The sequence below is a fragment of the Dromiciops gliroides genome, chromosome 6, assembly GCF_019393635.1.
Source record: "Dromiciops gliroides isolate mDroGli1 chromosome 6, mDroGli1.pri, whole genome shotgun sequence".
Taxonomy (NCBI): domain Eukaryota; kingdom Metazoa; phylum Chordata; class Mammalia; order Microbiotheria; family Microbiotheriidae; genus Dromiciops; species Dromiciops gliroides.
In genome coordinates, this window is record NC_057866.1 from 209,284,289 (window position 1) to 209,301,553 (window position 17,265).

At 41.3% G+C, this 17,265-nt stretch overlaps 1 protein-coding gene across 5 annotated transcripts in view; it reads right to left on the reverse strand.

Moving 5' to 3' along the window:
* ACSL1 (acyl-CoA synthetase long chain family member 1) overlaps positions 1-17,265 on the reverse strand; it is an 85,854-nt gene that overhangs the window by 18,657 nt on the left and 49,932 nt on the right. For 4 of the 5 annotated variants that reach the window (XM_043969992.1, XM_043969993.1, XM_043969991.1 and 1 more), the window contains exons 5-11: positions 14,061-14,162; positions 8,957-9,056; positions 8,538-8,716; positions 6,266-6,298; positions 6,013-6,064; positions 4,737-4,810; positions 2,428-2,505 (exon numbers count right to left, since the gene is read on the reverse strand). In XM_043969992.1, the coding sequence (XP_043825927.1) occupies positions 2,428-2,505; positions 4,737-4,810; positions 6,013-6,064; positions 6,266-6,298; positions 8,538-8,716; positions 8,957-9,056; positions 14,061-14,162 (618 nt within the window). Of the gene's footprint in view, positions 1-2,277; positions 2,356-2,427; positions 2,506-4,736; positions 4,811-6,012; positions 6,065-6,265; positions 6,299-8,537; positions 8,717-8,956; positions 9,057-14,060; positions 14,163-17,265 lie in introns of all 5 variants that reach the window. The other variant, XM_043969995.1, reaches the window with a different exon arrangement.

Below are 17,265 nucleotides of genomic sequence, written 5' to 3' on the forward strand. Positions count from 1 at the left end.
GGCCTCAGTTTCCTTATTTATACAATGAGGGGTTTAAACGAAATGGTCTCTGAAGCCTCTGATCATCTATAAATAATATTATTACCAAGTAACATGGGTCAGAATACTAGTTTAATGTTGTTAATATTAACATCCATGAAGTCTTCTGATGCTTCAGTGTGGTAGGTGGTCCTGAAAGGCTATGCAGTACCTGGAAAGGGTTTACAATCTGTTGTGGCTTTACGGTCCACTGTGGCAATGGGCTGTATTCTAGGATCCAAGATCTGGCCTAGCTGAGTTCAAAAAGACTTATCATCGGGAGGGCAGCCACCAGGTGACAAACGTTCTCAGCTACAGTTCATGAAAATGGTCTACTAAAGGCAACCAGTAATTATGTCTTCAGTGACAAAGGGAATCCTCACACCCATGAATCTATGCCTGCTTGGAACATTATGAAATGAGTGTTGGAGAAACAGATTACGCAGGGTATGCCTGCAAATGAATTTCTGGTTAAAATCTCGGCCCATTCTGCTATTATATGACATATTTCAGGATCAGTAGGATCCTTAAGGTAGAGAAGGATTGGGATACATTTTCTTTTTTAGAGGAAAGGATACTTCTCTACTTTTTGGTTTTAACTGAAGATAATTTATCTTGCCTTGGTGATTGTAAGAAAATTATACCATCCTTCATGGTAGAGGGGTGGGAGACTACTAGTATAGAATGGTGTATACAGTTTCAGGTAGGCTCCACATTTCAGATGTTTCTGCTGAATTCTTTTTGCCACAGGTTCAAATGGGAGGGGGGAGGGAGAAAAGGGGAAGATATGACTGTGATGTAAAGGTAAAAAAAGAAAATACTACTGAATTGTGGTGTTTGCCATGTGGTAATACATTCCACTGTTTATCTGTCCCTTACATTCACGAAGTCTATTCCCCAAATTAAATTAGTCTCTCTTCCAGGAACAACTTGATTTTTATTCAAAAGTTAAATTTCAGCAGGTTTTTCATTTAATATAGTTTGTTTTGGGCAGCTAGGTGGCATGGTGGATAGAGTGCTGGGCCTGGTTGCATGAAAATTCATCTTCCCAAGTTCAAATCTAGCCTCAGACACTTACTAGCTGTGTGACCCTGGGCAAGTCACTTAACCTGTTTGCCTCAGTTTCCTCATGTGTAAAATGAGCTTGTGGAGGAAATGGCAAACCACTACAGGATCTGCCAAGAAAATCCCATGAAAAGTTGGACAGGATTGAAAACAACTGAACCACAACAAGAGAGTTTCAAGGTTTCTTCCGGATCTATGGTTCCATATGCATGGCCCTTTAAGAACTATCACATACCATGTCTGAAACACGGGAACAAAAGAATATATATTTTTAAAAGGACATATCCCATTTTACTTCTTTCTACTGAGCAAGTTAAAGACACCTATCAATTAGCAGTCTGTTTCTTGGCATGAAGAAAGTCCACTTCAGAGAAGTGACAGGATAGTCACTGAGCCCTGAAGTGAGCGCCTCTGTTCTCTGAAATTCTCTCTGCATCAAGTGTCATCCCTTACTCTCAGATTTATAACCTTGAAAATCAAGCTGAGAAAGCCTTCTTGACTGGGTTGAGTCATGTGCTTATGTCAAGGAAATTTTGCCAAACCTATTCTCAAATCAAACATGTGTTATAAAAATAAGCCTATTTGTAGATTTTGACCAATAATAACTAATATTTATCTAACACTTTTAAATATTGCAAAGCATTTTACACAGATCCTCTAATTTGATCCCCACAACAACCCTGGAGAATGGGTTTTTATTATTATTTCCACTTTACAGATGAATGACTTGTTCAGGGTCAAAGAACTAGAAGGTATCTGAAGGAGGATTTGAATTCAGGACTTTCCGACTTCAAGTCCAATACTTTATCAACACATACCATCTAGTTGCCTCAAATGCCACCTAAGGGAAAGTCTTGAATAATTTGGCTTATTAGAAACCAAGAAAGGATAAAATTATACTGACTTTGCATTGACTTGAATTTCTGGGTCAAAAGTCCAGGCAGAATCAGATCAGAAGATCCAGTTTCCTTTTTAAACACCGACCCCCCCCCCAAAACAAAACAAAACAACAAACAACAAACCAAAAAACCAAACCCCTGAGGGACAGTGAACTGCTAATACATATGTGTTAAGCTTTGGAACTGGGGAAAAGCGAGGGTGGCACCTACATTGTTCTCCATAATCTAGGTCCTGTACATGATAGAAAATAAGAGATCCATTTACAACACTGTACCACACTGAATCCCTTCTTACCGTCATCAACCGCTCATACATGTGAGCAAGTGGTAAATACGAAATGTGTGAATCACTGGAGTTCAAATGAAGTGCTTTCTGTGAAAAGACAATAACTGAACAAATGTCCAAAAAAACAAAAAAGCAATTGAAATAAACTCAAGCGCCTACCTCCACAACTCTCTCAAACATATGGGCAAGAGGCAAGAAAGATATCAAAATGTCATCTGGAGAAGGGATCACCACATTCTGCAAGCAAAATCACCAGCAGGGCAGAGAAGCATACCATTAAGATTTCCATTTGTTGCTGACCCCCATATTTCAGAGCACATATTACCTTAACTTTACAGAGGGAGAGGACATAATATTTTGGCATGTCTGGAACTATGTGGGAAACTCTTGGGGAGGAAAACTTTTTACTACTGTAGATGCATTAGCAAGTTAAGAGTCTCAGAGAGTTGCCCAGGGACACAGGTATCAAATCTCTTGGCTGGGCACTTATAGCCACTATATGACATAAAGAGGACCTGAACCCAATGTCTTCCTGGCCAGCCTGGCTCTCTAACCACTATGCAGTATTCCAGAAATCTTATGTAATTATTACTGACAAATAATCAGTATCAGCCAAAGAATGGTATTAAACGAGTAATTTGATATTTGGGCCATCATGTCTCTTCTAAAAGGCTTAAACTGAGTCCATTTAGGTGATTCAGTCAAAGCTAGGACAATCCCCGCCCCACCCCCCTAACCTCCCTCTTGTCCCCCCCTAGTCAGGATATTAAGGGATTATGTGCTCCAATTGTTCAGACCTGAAAACCCACCGCTGCCACTCCCTCCCTTCCCAGCAAGATCAGTTTCAATTTTCAGATTAGGAATGCAGGAAGTCACATCTCAATATAAGCAATACCATAACATTACAAGGAGGAAACAGAACCTAGCAGCGCTGTACTTGCACTCAGGAGCGTGAAAGTGATTTCAATAGCTGGAGTCTTATCAGCATTCTCCAATCACTATTTCATCTCCCACTGTGAATATTCTATTGGTTTCAAATGAACTTTAGGCTGATGCAAAAGGATCGGCTCCCCCTCCCCTCCCCTCCCCCAGAAATAAAGTCCCTACCCTGCACACCTATGAGTAACATCCCCAACAGCTGCTGCCTAAGTTTACCCCTACAGGGTTTATACTGGACTTTAAATCCAAGCAAGGCATGATAAGTGTTTGCACAGGGTGGCGATAATCATAAGAGAATTCTGGCCCAAACAAGGTACCTGTCAGCGTCAAGCACAGCGATCAGTGGGTGGGTGGATGAGCTAGCATGATAGTGGTATATCTACTTCTGCTTCCCACTTTTCTTCTCCCACCCCCTCAAGAATCTGTCACAAATCCTACACAAGTTGGAGTGATCATAGTGCCAACCCTGGGCAAACTTCTTAGTAACAGAACTCATACCAAGAAGAAACTCCTTACCCATTATATTGCAGCTATACACCAACCCAACCCAACCTGTCGATCCAAGGACAACAGCTATGGAGGCTACCATTTGGAGGAGTCCACCTTGTACTGTCTCCACACCCTCAGATTGGGGTCTCATTTCAACTTTCTGAAGATTTGAAAACCCCATTCCATTTTTATAATAGGATTCTTTAAAGTCTTGCATGAACATATCACCTCCCTTACTTTTTCTCAGAAGAAGGAATAACAAGTAAAAAATTTCCCTTCAATAAGATGCTGAACACATTTTTTAAAGTGCTTTGGGGTAGGGGACTGAGGGAAGAGTCTATGCTCTCATTGTTCAATCATAAGACCTCATTCCCTGCACCTGTTAAGTATGAAAGTCTGCCATAAAAATTAGGGCAGCAAGCATCTTAGGAGGGCTGCAAAAATTAGATATGTAAGGCTCGAGGTGGGCAAAGAAAATGTTCTTTGCAGGACCAAAGTAACATTGATTGTTCTGACACTACATCATGAAATAAGGGATTGTACCACTGAGGGTGAGGAGATGTTAAAGGCAGCTGGGATGACAGATTTTAACTTCTTCACAAGAAGATGGTAGACCTTGAGAAGATGGGATGAGCCAACAGTATGAACAGGCCTACCATCCGGCATCATCTAGCATCCTCAAAGGGATGCTAAAATGGCATCAGTCAAGCAGACGTACCACATTTAGGTCATCCTCTGTACTCCTATTTTTTTCTTAAAATCTATATGGCAACATCCAAATGCTGTTCTAGTGTTCAAGTTTTCAAGAGCTTTCACCAGCCAATCTACCCCCACAGTGGCAGGCAGGAGTAGGAATGCAGGGTCATGAGACCACCATTTTAGAGAAGGGACCCTTATGCTCCACCCACATCTTAATGAAGATTCCAAAATCGCCCATACTTCCAACTGGATCCCCAAAGAACTATGGGCGTAACTACTTAAATTCTTACGACTTAACACCGACTAACACAGATGGCCATTCTAGCATGTCCAAAGGTTACCTCTGTCACTTTCACAAAAGCCGAACAGTCGCTCACTACATTTTGATGAGTGATCAGTGCACCTTTGGGATTGCCTGCAGAACACAGGGAGAGAGCAGAAGAGAATTAAAGTCAATGGAACGCATTCTAGTAAAGAGAACAACAACAACAATAACAGCAGCTAGCAATTATTTGGCACCTAGTATGTGCCAGGAACTTCAAATATTATCTCATCTGATCCTCACAACAACCCTGGGAGGTACTACTATGAACCCCATTTTACAGTTGAGATAATTGAGACAGAGAGAGGTTAAATGACTTGCCCAGGGTCACACAGCTAGTGTGTGAAGCTGGATTTGAATTTAGGAAGATGAGTCCTTGACTCCAGGGCCAGTTTTCTGTCTACTGAGCCACCCAGCAGTATGAAAAGACATTTAAGAATGCCTCACATGCTTCATAAGATTGACAGCAGTACAGAAAACCAAGTCCAGTAAGTCGAGTCTTTCACTACTTGTCATATCACCTCCCAACACCAAGCAGCCCATTGGCCAATATCCAGCAGCTGGGCTGAGCAAACTTCACTGTCCTGCAACTGTCTGTTGTGATACATATGGCTCAACTTTGAATGACGATAGCAATAAGGGGGAAACAGGGATTCCTACCCTCAAAATCACCTATGGCATCGTCTGCCTTAGAGAACGGATTCATTCATCAACCGTTCTTTGAGACCCTACTCAATGAAGTATCACACACTCGCATTCCCCAATGGGCTAGAAATGGATTAAGATGTATTTGGGAAATATTTAACAAAAGAAATAAAAATAACAGTAAAGGGGGCAGCTAGATGGCGCAGTGGATAGAGCACCGGCCCTGGAGTCAGGAGGACCCAAGTTCAAATCTGGCCTCAGACACTTAACACTTACTAGCTGTGTGACCCTGGGCAAGTCACTTAATCCCAATTGCCTCACTAAAAAACAAAAAACAAACAAAAAAGCCCCAGTAAAACCTAGGTAAAAACATTTTAAAACAAAGTCAATATGAAGCCCACAGAGATCCTCATGTACAGATTAGTGGCCGCCATTTTGATTTGAGTTTGACCCTTTTGCACTACTAGATGCTTAAAGTTTTCTATAAAACACAAAGAAGGCACACCGTAAGCCAGGTCAAGCAGCCTTCACAATCTATCTACTACAACTGAGACTACAATCAGTAACAAGGGTGAGAGAGGGATTTCGTTCTCCAAAGAAGTACAAGTCTTCCAGTTACTAGGCAAAGGTTATCCCATTTCAAAACTTACCTGTTGTCCCACTGGTGAAACAAATCACGGCAAGGTCACCAGGCGATGGAGGCTAAAATGGTTAGGAACAAATTTAGTACAAGCCTGAAGAAGGCAGTCAAGGATAACACATTCCAGGTAGGCTAAGGTCTCTACCGCTTTCCTGAGATCACTCGGTTGTTTTCATGCCACAGAAAGGAGGTGGTTCTGAGATGACAAGAGCCCCAGACACATTCAATCAAAATTCTGATGGGTGATTTCCTTACACACGTACCTTTGGTTTTCTCCTGTTCGCTCTTCCCAGGTCCTAAAGGAGAGAACAAGGGAAAATATTATCCAAGTTACCAATAGGTATGATCTTGATGCTCCTGTGCGCTGGGAGACATACAAAGAACTGTAAATGCCTAAGGAAATGCTAACTAGACACTCTGTTATACTTCACTCACTAGCTAACTCCCAAATGAGGAAAGCATCATTTTCTGAACCAAATAACTATCATAATTGGGATTAAACTAAACCTGAACCTAATTAAGTACTACTCTTTCCTTTTCCAAAAGGAGTCCATTGTTCTTATGTAAGAGGTGCTAAAGTCTTTGGTATTGGAAACAAACCATATCATTTAAAGATGGTAAATGTACTGCCTATTTTTAACATAAATTTCTTTTGACATTACCATCCTTCAATACAATTTTTCTAGCCTAGGAGGTATGATTTACAGATACCCTCTTTTTTTTCTTTTCTTTCTTTCTTTCTTTTTTTTTTTTTGGTGAGGCAATTGGGGTTAAGTGACTTGCCCAGGGTCACACAGCTAGTAAGTGTCAAGTGTCTGAGGCTGGATTTGAACTCAGGTCCTCCTAACTCGAGGGCCGGTGCTCTATCCACTGTGCTACCTAGCTGCTCCCCTTAGATACCCTCTTAAAAATGTATATGTGCATAGGAGGACATGAGTGCTGTGTAAACACACATGCACACATATACACACGAACCCTGCCAGCTAGTACAATGCAATGAATACATTAAGTTTGGTGCAAAAGGCAAAAATAAAATAGAAACAGATCCTCTACAAGAGAGAAATTTAAGTGTGGTCCCAGGCTGATGAATTACCTCTAGTTTTCACACCCATGAAAAGCCTGTGAGGTTCTAGAAATCCATATTTGCAGGAATCTCCCCCGCCTCCTCTTCCCTTCCCTCTCCCCCAGCCCCGCCCTGCCACCTTTAGAAAGAGAAATCAATATTTAAGACAGAAACTCTCAGGAGGGTATATTGAGGGAGACACACACACTAAAAAGAGTATTCTAAATAGCTTCCTGCTTTTCACACATCTAGGAAGTGCATATCTGGGTGGACTATACCATGGACTTGTTTTTGTCATGTTTTCAGGTTGCTAAGTGCCCTTATCTCCTTTAGTTCTCACAACCTCCTTGTGACATAGTTGCTCTTATTTCTATCTTCCAAAAGGAAATGGAAGCTAGATAGGTCAACTGACTTACCTAGAGTCATTGGCTCACAGGGCCCCAGATTTAAGACATAGAAGGGAAAGGGGGTCTATCTAGTCAAGCCTCCTTCCTTTATACTTAAGAAAACTGAGACCTAGAGAGATTGACTTTCTCAAGGTCACATAGGTAGCATAAGAAGTGGGAATTAATCCATTTTTACCCTGATGTTGGGAATAATTGAAAGCAAAAGAAGGGATGGCAGAGGGTGGGATGGATCATGTCATGGACACAATAATCATGAGCTTAGACAGACTTTGGGAGACAGTGGAGGATGGAAGAGTCTGTGGGGTTATGGTCCATGGTGTCACTCAATAATAACAACCACAACCCCCTAGTTCCAATCCTGGTGTTCTATCCACTAGACCATGCTGCCTTTCAAGCATTCCTTTTAGATTTCCAACTTGTGGAAACCTGAAAGACTAATTCACATTCAGAAAGGTCAAGAGGGCATGAGTTGCCTCAGGAAGTCTGATTATAAGGAACCTCCAAACCCCAGGTTTTCTCATGGTCTTGGGCCAGACTAAGTACTCTGTACCTAAATGTTTGGCTCCTTCACTGGGCATCACAATGTGTTTCCTTTCAGGTCAAAGTCTGTTGGACACATACGACTTGTGTGTCCAAAGACAGAGAGGGATTTGTACTTTCCTAATTATATGAATGGGACAGGCAAAATGACCAACCGAGCTTAGAGGTACCGTCTACAGTCATGGAACAGGGTAAAGTCGATTGGCATATACAAGGATTAAAACCTTGCCTTCCTTGGGCTAGGATATTCAGACCAAGGAGCCAATTAACCCTTGGTAAAAGTCCACACATAGAAAGCAGGGTGATATAGTGGGGAAAGCACTGAATTTAGAAATTAGGGAGCCTAAATGATAGTCATGCCTCTGCCATTAACTAGCTATGTAATAACTGTCAAGTCAATTAATTTTGTAAGGTCTCAATTTTCTCATCTGAGAAGTGGGAGAGTTAAAAGATATTACCTGAGATCCTTTCCAGCCCTAGCATACTATGATTGCCCACACCAGCAGAAGAGTCCTGTGTAATTACCTCCAATGCTTTCATGCTCATTATTTCCAGCCCACATTTCTTGCCTCGTTCCACGAGATAACTGTCAAAGGGGTCCATGATGATTACGGTTTTAAGAACTGGGGTTAGCTTGTTTTCTACAGAGTCTAGTATAAGGTTTGCTTTCTCTGGCTTATCAACAAAAACCAAAGACAGTTCAGCTGGAAGAGAAAAGATACAATTAAGATTAAATTTGGCATTATTGAAGGCCCAAGTACTATTTGTGCCAAGATACCATTTATTCACCATACATTAAAGCAGTATTAGATACGTTTATACTTTAAGCAGATTAGATATCATTAAAACACCCCCCAAAATTAAATGAAAGAAAAATATTCAAAAGAACCATGTTTAATCAATTGTTAAGCCAACATCCACTTGAAAGAATATGAACAAATTACCTTTGTTAATTATGTATGTGATCGCTTCGTTTCCAAGGGTATCATAAAGAGGGACCACCACCATTGAGTAGGCATAGCAACCCTGTTCAATAATCACCCACTACATGGTGGAGGTTGGAAGAGAAAACAAAACACAAACAAGAAAGGTCATAGAAGCATCATGTACTAAAAGTTCATCTTAAAAACACATGGAGCTCCCTAACAAGGCTCTATGCCAGATACCATGCTGAGAACTACATAGAAGACAAAGCAGTGTAAAATGTGGTTCCTGCCCTCAGGGGGGTTACAGTTCAGTTATGAAAACAAGGCATAAATTATGTGAGTGTGTATGAACTTAAGTAATATAAGGATTCTACTGTGTGACATAATATCCAAAAAACCCCAAACCCAAACCTGAATCCTCTCTTAGGCTACAAGGTGTTCAGAACAAGGCAAGTGGCAGCTCCTATTGTCCTATGCCCTGGTCAGACCCCACCTTCTAGGAAGGACATTGAGAAGTAAAAGCAAGTCCAGAGGAAAACAAGTAAGATGGGAAGAAACCTGGAAATCATGTTCATAAGATTATCAGGTTTGAAGAAACTCAGGATTTTTAACTAAGAAAAAGGAAGACTTGGTGGGGATGGGAAGATGAGGGTCCTTCAAAAACTTGAAGACAGTAATCTTACAGAAGAAGGCTCAGACTTCTGCATGGAATCTGAAGGAAGGCACAAGTAATTTTGACATGAGAAAAAAACCATCTAACAATTGGAGGTATCCAAGAATCAAATGTTTTCAGAGGTTCACAGGGGATGGGGAAGGGACACCTTCCCTGGAGGTGTTCAAGTAGAAGCAGGATGACCAATTGATGGAGAATTCCTGCTCAAGTCCACTTTGGACTCCATGGCCTCTGAAGTCTCTTCCAACTGAGCTTTTTCTGAGCTTCTATCAAGAAAGGACATAAGAAAGGGCCAAATATTTTGTACAGGCAATTGATGGTGAGCAAATATGAGGCAAACTGTTCAACACCACAGTGACACAAGTCTGTGCTCCAACCACTGATGCTGAAGAGACCTGAGCTCATCAGCTCTCTGAAGACCTACAATGTCTAGAAATAACACCAAAAAGAGATGGCACATTAATTATAGGGGATTGGAAAGCTAAAGCAGGAAATCAAATGATAATTAGAATAACAGGCAAGTTTGGCCTTGGAGTACAAAATGAAGCAGGGCAGAGACTAATGGAGTTCTGTCAAGATAACTCACTGGTAGGGGCAGCTAGGGGGCACACTGGATAGAACACCGGCCCTGGATTCAGGAGTACCTGAGTTCAAATCCAGCCTCAGACACTTAACACTTACTAGCTGTGTGACCCTGGGCAAGTCACTTTACCCCAATTGCCTCACTAAAAAAAAAAAAAAAAGATAACTCACTGGTGACAGCAAACACTCTTTCCCAACAATCCAAAAGGGAATTCTGCACATAGATATCACCAGACAGTCAATATTAAAATCAGACTGATTATATACATTGCAGCCAAAGGTGGAGAAGCTCTATATAACCAGTTAAAACAAGCTCTGGAGCAGTCTGTGGTTCAGATCATGAGCTTGTTATTGCAAAATTCTGATTGAAACTGAAGAAAGAGGGCCTTAGGTAACATTGCTAACAATAAGGTTAATGGATGTGACAGAATTCCATCTGAACTATTTAAAATCCTAAAAGATGATGCTGTTAATGTAAAATATGCCAGCAAATTTGGAAAAACACAACAGTGACCACTGGATTGGAAAAGTTTAGTTTATGTTCCAATCCCAAAGAAGGACAATGCCAAAGAATGTTCAAATCACTGACAATTGTACTCATTTCACATGCTAGCAAGGTTATGCTTAAGATTCTGCAAGCTAGGCTTCAGCAATATGTGAACTAAGAATTATTAGAAGAGCAGGCTGGTTTTCAAAAAGGTAGAGGAACTAGAGACCAAATTGCCAACATTCACTGGATTATGGAGAAAGCCAGGGAGTTCCAGAAAAGGATCCACTTCTGTATCACTGACTCCCCTGAAGTTTTTGACTGTGTGGGTCACAACAAAATGTGGAAAGTTCTCAAAGAGACAGGAATACCAGATCATCTTACTTGTCTTCTGTGTAATCTGTTTGTCGGCCAAAAAGCAACAGTTAGAACTGATCATAGAACAACTGACTGGTTTAAGATTGGAAAAGGATATGTCAAAGCTGCATGTTGTAACTTTATTTATTTAACTTAGAGTATAGCATGTGAAATTCCAGGCTGGATGAATCCAAAGCTAGAATTAAGGTTGCTAGGAGAAATATCAATAATCTCAGATATGCAGATGATACCACTCTGATGGCAGAAAGGGAAAAAAGAATGAAGAAGCCTCTTGATGAGGAGGAAAGAGAAAAGTGGAAGAGCTGGCTTGAAGCTTAACATCAAAAAATTAAGATCATGACAACTGGTCCTATCACTTCTTGACAAACAGAGGGAGAAGCAATGGAAGCAATATCAGATTTTTATCTTCTCAGGCTCAGAGATCGCTGCAGACAGCAATTGCAGCCATGAAATTAAAAGATACTTGCTCCCTAGAAACAAAGCATGGTGTACTGGAAGGAGAGCATATTAAAAAAGCAGAGACATCACCTTGCCAGCAAAGATCTGTACAGTAAAAGCTATAGTTTTTGAGTGGAGAATCGACACTTTCGAAGTGTGGATCTGGGTGAAGCTGTTGAGAGTCCCTTGGACAGCAAGGAGATCAAATTAATTGATACTTAAAGAAATTAATTCAGGCTATTCATACTGAAGCTTAAATACTTGGACCATATAATGAGAAGGCAGGTCTCATTGGAAAGGACCCTGATGTTGGGAAGGAAAAGGGGACAGCAGAGGATAAGATGGAGAGATGGCATCATGGAAGCAACAAACATGAGCTTGGACAGACTTTGAGAGATAGTGGAGGACAGAAGTGCTTGGTGTGCTACTGCCCACACCATAGAAGGGTCAAACATGACTGAATGACTAATTAACAGCAAAGAAAGAGAGATTACTATGGGCTAGTGTGGGCTTGAGAAATTTTACAGGAAGAAGGAAGCTGAGTCTTGAAGGATAGGGAGAAAGAAAGGTGAAGGACATTCCAGACTGGAAGAAAAGACTGTGGGAAGGTGGGTGCAGAGACAGGAAATCACCAGGTACAAGGGGGAGAAGTTGCCTGGAGCAGATTTAAATAAGGAGAATGGGAAAGAAGACAAGGAAAATAAGATAGAGTCCGAATTTAGGGGACATCTGGAATGTTAGGCAAAGACTGAGCAGAGGTGATAAATCACTGAAAATTCCAGCAGTGACATAACCAAAGTAGCATTCTATTTGAAGATTAATTTGACAGTGTGGATGGGAGTGGAATGGTCAAACAGACAATTTAGTTCGGGAGTTTCTAGTCCACTCATGGCCTAAGGACTTGAAGTAAGAGTAGCGATGGTATGAATGGAAAGAAAGGGCACACACAAAGTTAAGTAAGAACTAGCAGAATTTGAAGCCAAGGAGAGGGAAGTCAAAGACGATGCTAAAGCTTTGGATCAAGAGAAAGAAAATGTTAATATTGTTCATAGAAATAAAGAACTTAGGCAAGGAGGCCGGTGAGGGGTTTTTGGACACAGCTACTTTTTTGGGCAGAGGTGAAAGCAGAATACTCAAATGGATATGGATAGAGAGGCAGATCTAGGAATTATTTGCCCAGGGATGAGAGCAGACACTAGGGTAGCAGATGCAAGTTGAAGGGAAAAAAGAAGAGAAAGCCAAGACAGAATCGAGTGGCATGCCCTCATTCTGAGAACAAAGAAGTCAAAGGGGCATGAGAACCAGCAAAAATAGGTATTTCAAGAAGGAGGAGGTAGTTAAGAATGTTAAAAGCTGCAGAGATCTGCCCCCATCTCTGTGTCTCTATCCGTGTCCCTGTCTCACTTACTCTTTCTCTGGCTCTCTTTCTACCTCTTGGTCTGTGTGTCCCTCTCCTGTGTTGAGACAAAATTATGGATTGTTTGAACAGGAATGTTTGACTCAGAGTGTGTGTTGTTTTCTGACTGCAAGAAGGCAGAAACATAATGCATTCCTACAGAAAATGCTCTTTCAATGTAGCATAAGAGAAGACAATTTAACCTCTTAAGCAAGTGTGACTGTAACGGAGAAAAAAAATGTAGCAACGGTTCTCATCAAGGAAACAACCTGCTAGTTTTGCTTTGTTATAAAATTGTCCTTCGATAGGATCGCCAATTCACTCACTTATAATATGTCTTTCCTTATACATTAACAATGTAGCATATTTAAAACTAAGAAGGAAATACGGGTTTCTCCCTGACACTTTCTGTTTTCGTGTAAAACAGATGAAAAGGTAAAATGATGGTCAGAAATGCCTAAGAGGAATACAATTTGGATGCTAGCAGGGGCTTGTGGCACTGCTTCTTAAATGGGAACTGTTCTGCTGATAACTGGGGCAGAATAACCCAACTGCTTTTGCATGATCAAATCACACACACTTGTCATTTGAGTCTAATTGATTTGCTCTGTGTTTGTATCAACATCTTGTATCACTGTCCGGTATAAAGGATACAATCAAATGCTGTGAGCGGAAAGTCAAGTCAGGCTAGCCAGTCTTAAGATACTTTGTTTTGTATTGTTGGCAATCTTCAAGGAATTTAATTCTAAACTTTTATGATTTTACTAGAACAAAAATATCTTTTGCAAGGAATAAAAATTTTAGAGTAGTTTTAGGAAAAAAAATTTATCTTGGTTTCTACCCACTTCCTAAGTTATGTTTTTATTTTTTTTTTTACTAAAGGTTTCCTCTCTGTCCAATATATGTTCTGAGGTTTTAATAACAGGTATGTGATCAGACATCATTATTCGGGAGGACATTCCCCAAGAGAACGTCAGTTGGCGTCCCCTTGAAATGCTAGGCCTTTACATAACGCCAGGCTTTCTGTGAGAGGCAGAGCACAACGCATACCTGGGCATGACAGCAGCTGAGAACTCTAATACTTACTCACTCCCAGGCATGATCAAGAATCAAGGCAAACCAAAAAGGCTCAAGACCAAGTGCTCAGTCTATCCTTAATCATTAATACCTCAGGCCTATTTTGAGCAAAGATGCCGAAGTATTGATCTTGCGATGCCTTGTAACCCTTCTGGAGAAGCGCTGAGCCTATACACTCGGCCTTGTCTGCAACCTGGAAGAAAAAGATAGTCAGCAGCAGAAGCCCATGGGAGGCACCTGGCATAATCACACAAACATAGTCCTACTCGGTAAAGGGCCAATGCATGATGTGGTCCAGCCTTGATACAAAGACAGGGCAGAGGAAATGGAAGGCGATCAGTAACTCCCATTGAGATGGCAAAAGTTCCACAGAGAGTTTCTCACAAGTCTGCAAGGTAAGTAGACTATTTTTATCTTCCTGACAGAGATAAGGAAACTGTAGCTTGGGGAGGTAGTCACCTGACTGTGATATGACCCCAAGGTTTGGGGCCAGTATTCGAACCCAGATCTGGAGTTCTTACCACTACATCACGCACACACATGCCTAGGCAGGCATGCCCTGATCGACAGTTCTTCCATCTGAAGACCCCAGAGCAGCTCCTCACTGAAGGAACTTGTGCTGAATTCTCTTATAAAATACTCTGCACCCCTGGCCATCAGTTTTCATTTTTGTATTTCATGTTTCCTCAATACGGGGCACCTGGACATTTGTCAACATTGGCTACACAAAGCAGCCCAGGTTTGTTTTTTGATTTGGGATAAATGCAGGAAGAAATGGCATTGCTTTCAGTGTCTCTTTTAAAGCAAGGAACAAAAAAGTTTATAACTCAGGACTGCTACATACAAATCATCATCCCATCCCAACCCCTGATTACTCCGAAACACAGACTCCAAGTGCCCAGGATCTATTCTTTATAACAAGCTGCCTCTCAGGACAAGTCTGTTACAGATTTGTCTCGAGAGGCAGCTGGTGACCTAATGAATTGGGCCTGAAGTCAGGAAGAACTGAGTTCCAATTCACCCTGAGATTTAATAGCTGAGTGACTCTGGGCAAATCATTTAAGCTCTTTGACTCAGTTTCCACAACTGTAAAATGGGGTTAATAATAACTTCTACCTCTCAAGGTTATTGTAAGAAACAATGGGATAGGGGGAAGCTAGGTGGCACAGTGGATAAAGCACTGGCCCTGGATTCAGGAGAACCTGAGTTCACATCTGGCCTAAGACACTTGAAACTTACTAGCTGTGTGACCCTGGGCAAGTCACTTAACCCTCACTGCCCCACAAAAAAAAGAAAAGAATCAATGGGATAATAGTAAAGCACACTGCCTGGCACATGGTAGGTGCTTAATAAATGCTTATTCTTTCCTTCCCTCTTGGCTGCATTCCCAACAACTATCTTCACCTCCTCTGGTGCCCTATACTCTGCCTATCTTTAAAAACAAAACAAGCAACAATAACAAAACCCCAAACTCTGCCCCCACCCACATGATATTTCCCCAGGCCTCCCTTGTCCCCTATTGCTGGGTCTCTCTCTCTTTCCTCTTCCAAATTCTTTTCTTCAATGGTTATTCACTCCTCCTCTTTCCTCCCACCTTCTATTAAAGCTCTGCCCTCAATAAGCCACCAGCTAAATCTAATGGTCCCTTTTTCACTCCTCCTTCTTGGTTTTCTGAGAGCTGGGACCCTCCTGACAAGGCACTCCCCAGATTGCTTCTCCTCTTCTGCCTCCTCCTGACCCCTCCTCCAGGGCTCTCCACCTTATCTCTAACCTAAAGACAACTCACCCTTTATAGAATCTTGAAGCTTTTGGAAGGTGCTCACTTGTGAGGTGGGTAGTAGAGATAGCATGATACCCACCTTAACAACAACTGAGGGGATGGAATCTCAGAGGGGTCTCAGAGAGACCTGCCCAAAGTTCCACAGCTCTTGTCAGGGGCAACCTGTATCCCCCTCAAACTTTAGTGGGGCTTTCACTCTGGGTCGTACTCTCATTCTGCTTAGAGGAGGGCAGCTACTGGCAAGGCTGGATGGCTGATCATCCCAGACACTACTGTAAGATTTTAATATTTATAACTGGGGAAGGGGCTAAAAATATCTGCAATTGCACATTTTAAAATTTGTTTTGTTTATCTTAGTTTTGTTTTCTTTTTGAGAATGACTCTTCCTATCTCAGGCAGGCTGGCCACCTCTAAACCTGAAGCCACTAATTGGCCCTCCCTTTCTAAGCAGAGCCAGGTAGGCCCTCGTTAGGAAGCCTTGTACCCTTCCCTACTGACTCCCACTCCCTTTGCCCCTGCTACTCACAGGGGCCCACCATATTAGTGCCAGCCTCAGGATTGTGGCTCAGAACTCCTGAACTCTGGCAATCCACCAACCCAGCTTCCTGGGAGCTGGGACTGCAGGTCTGGGTCCCCAATACCAGCAGGCTGCTTATTTTTTTAAGCAGTTAAATCTAATTTAGATACTCTTCAAAAGCAAAGCTGTAAAATTTGAGCTAGGAACTTCAGAAAACTCAATAGTCCAAACAATGCAGATATCTGACATCATCAGAGGATGCAGTGTGTTCTGGTTAGAAAATGACAGTGCTATCTAGAGATTATAGCTAGACGTGTGTTTGTATGTAGTTATATATGCATGCATGTGTATATGTATAATAGCTATGTGTGTATATGTCAATTATAGCTATCCATTTAGAAATATATACAGACAAAGCCATACTTTATGCCACACATAAATTATAGCTATGTATGTACCCATATATAATATGACATACACATGTAACATATGCTACATAGAGATTCTAATGTGTATATAAAGAGAGATTTGAAGAACTAGAAGATATATTTAAACAATATGACGCCAAAGATAGATTATTAACGTTTTCTTTGACAATTCAGAAAGTGCTTTAGTATACTGCAGGACCTAGGTTCATCGATGTTATAAGGTTGCTTTTTATATAATAACAAAAACCACATAAAGCATAACTCATATTCTCTGATGATTCAGTGTTTACAAACCACTTCCTCTGCACCAACCCCGTGAGGCAGGTCATATTTAACTGGTATCAAACTTATTTTGCAGGGTTCAGGGAGGTTAAAATGACTTTCCCAGGCTCATCTAGTTAAGATGGTGCTGGGATCCAACATTCTCCATCATGCCACAATTAAGAGAGTTCTGGCTGACAGAATGAACTAAATAAACCAGTTTTTCTTGAACAAGGGTTCAACAAAAAGATATTCTCTATTTTAATTAAGCTGAAGAGAATCTCCCTAACCCCATTCCCACACTTGGTCC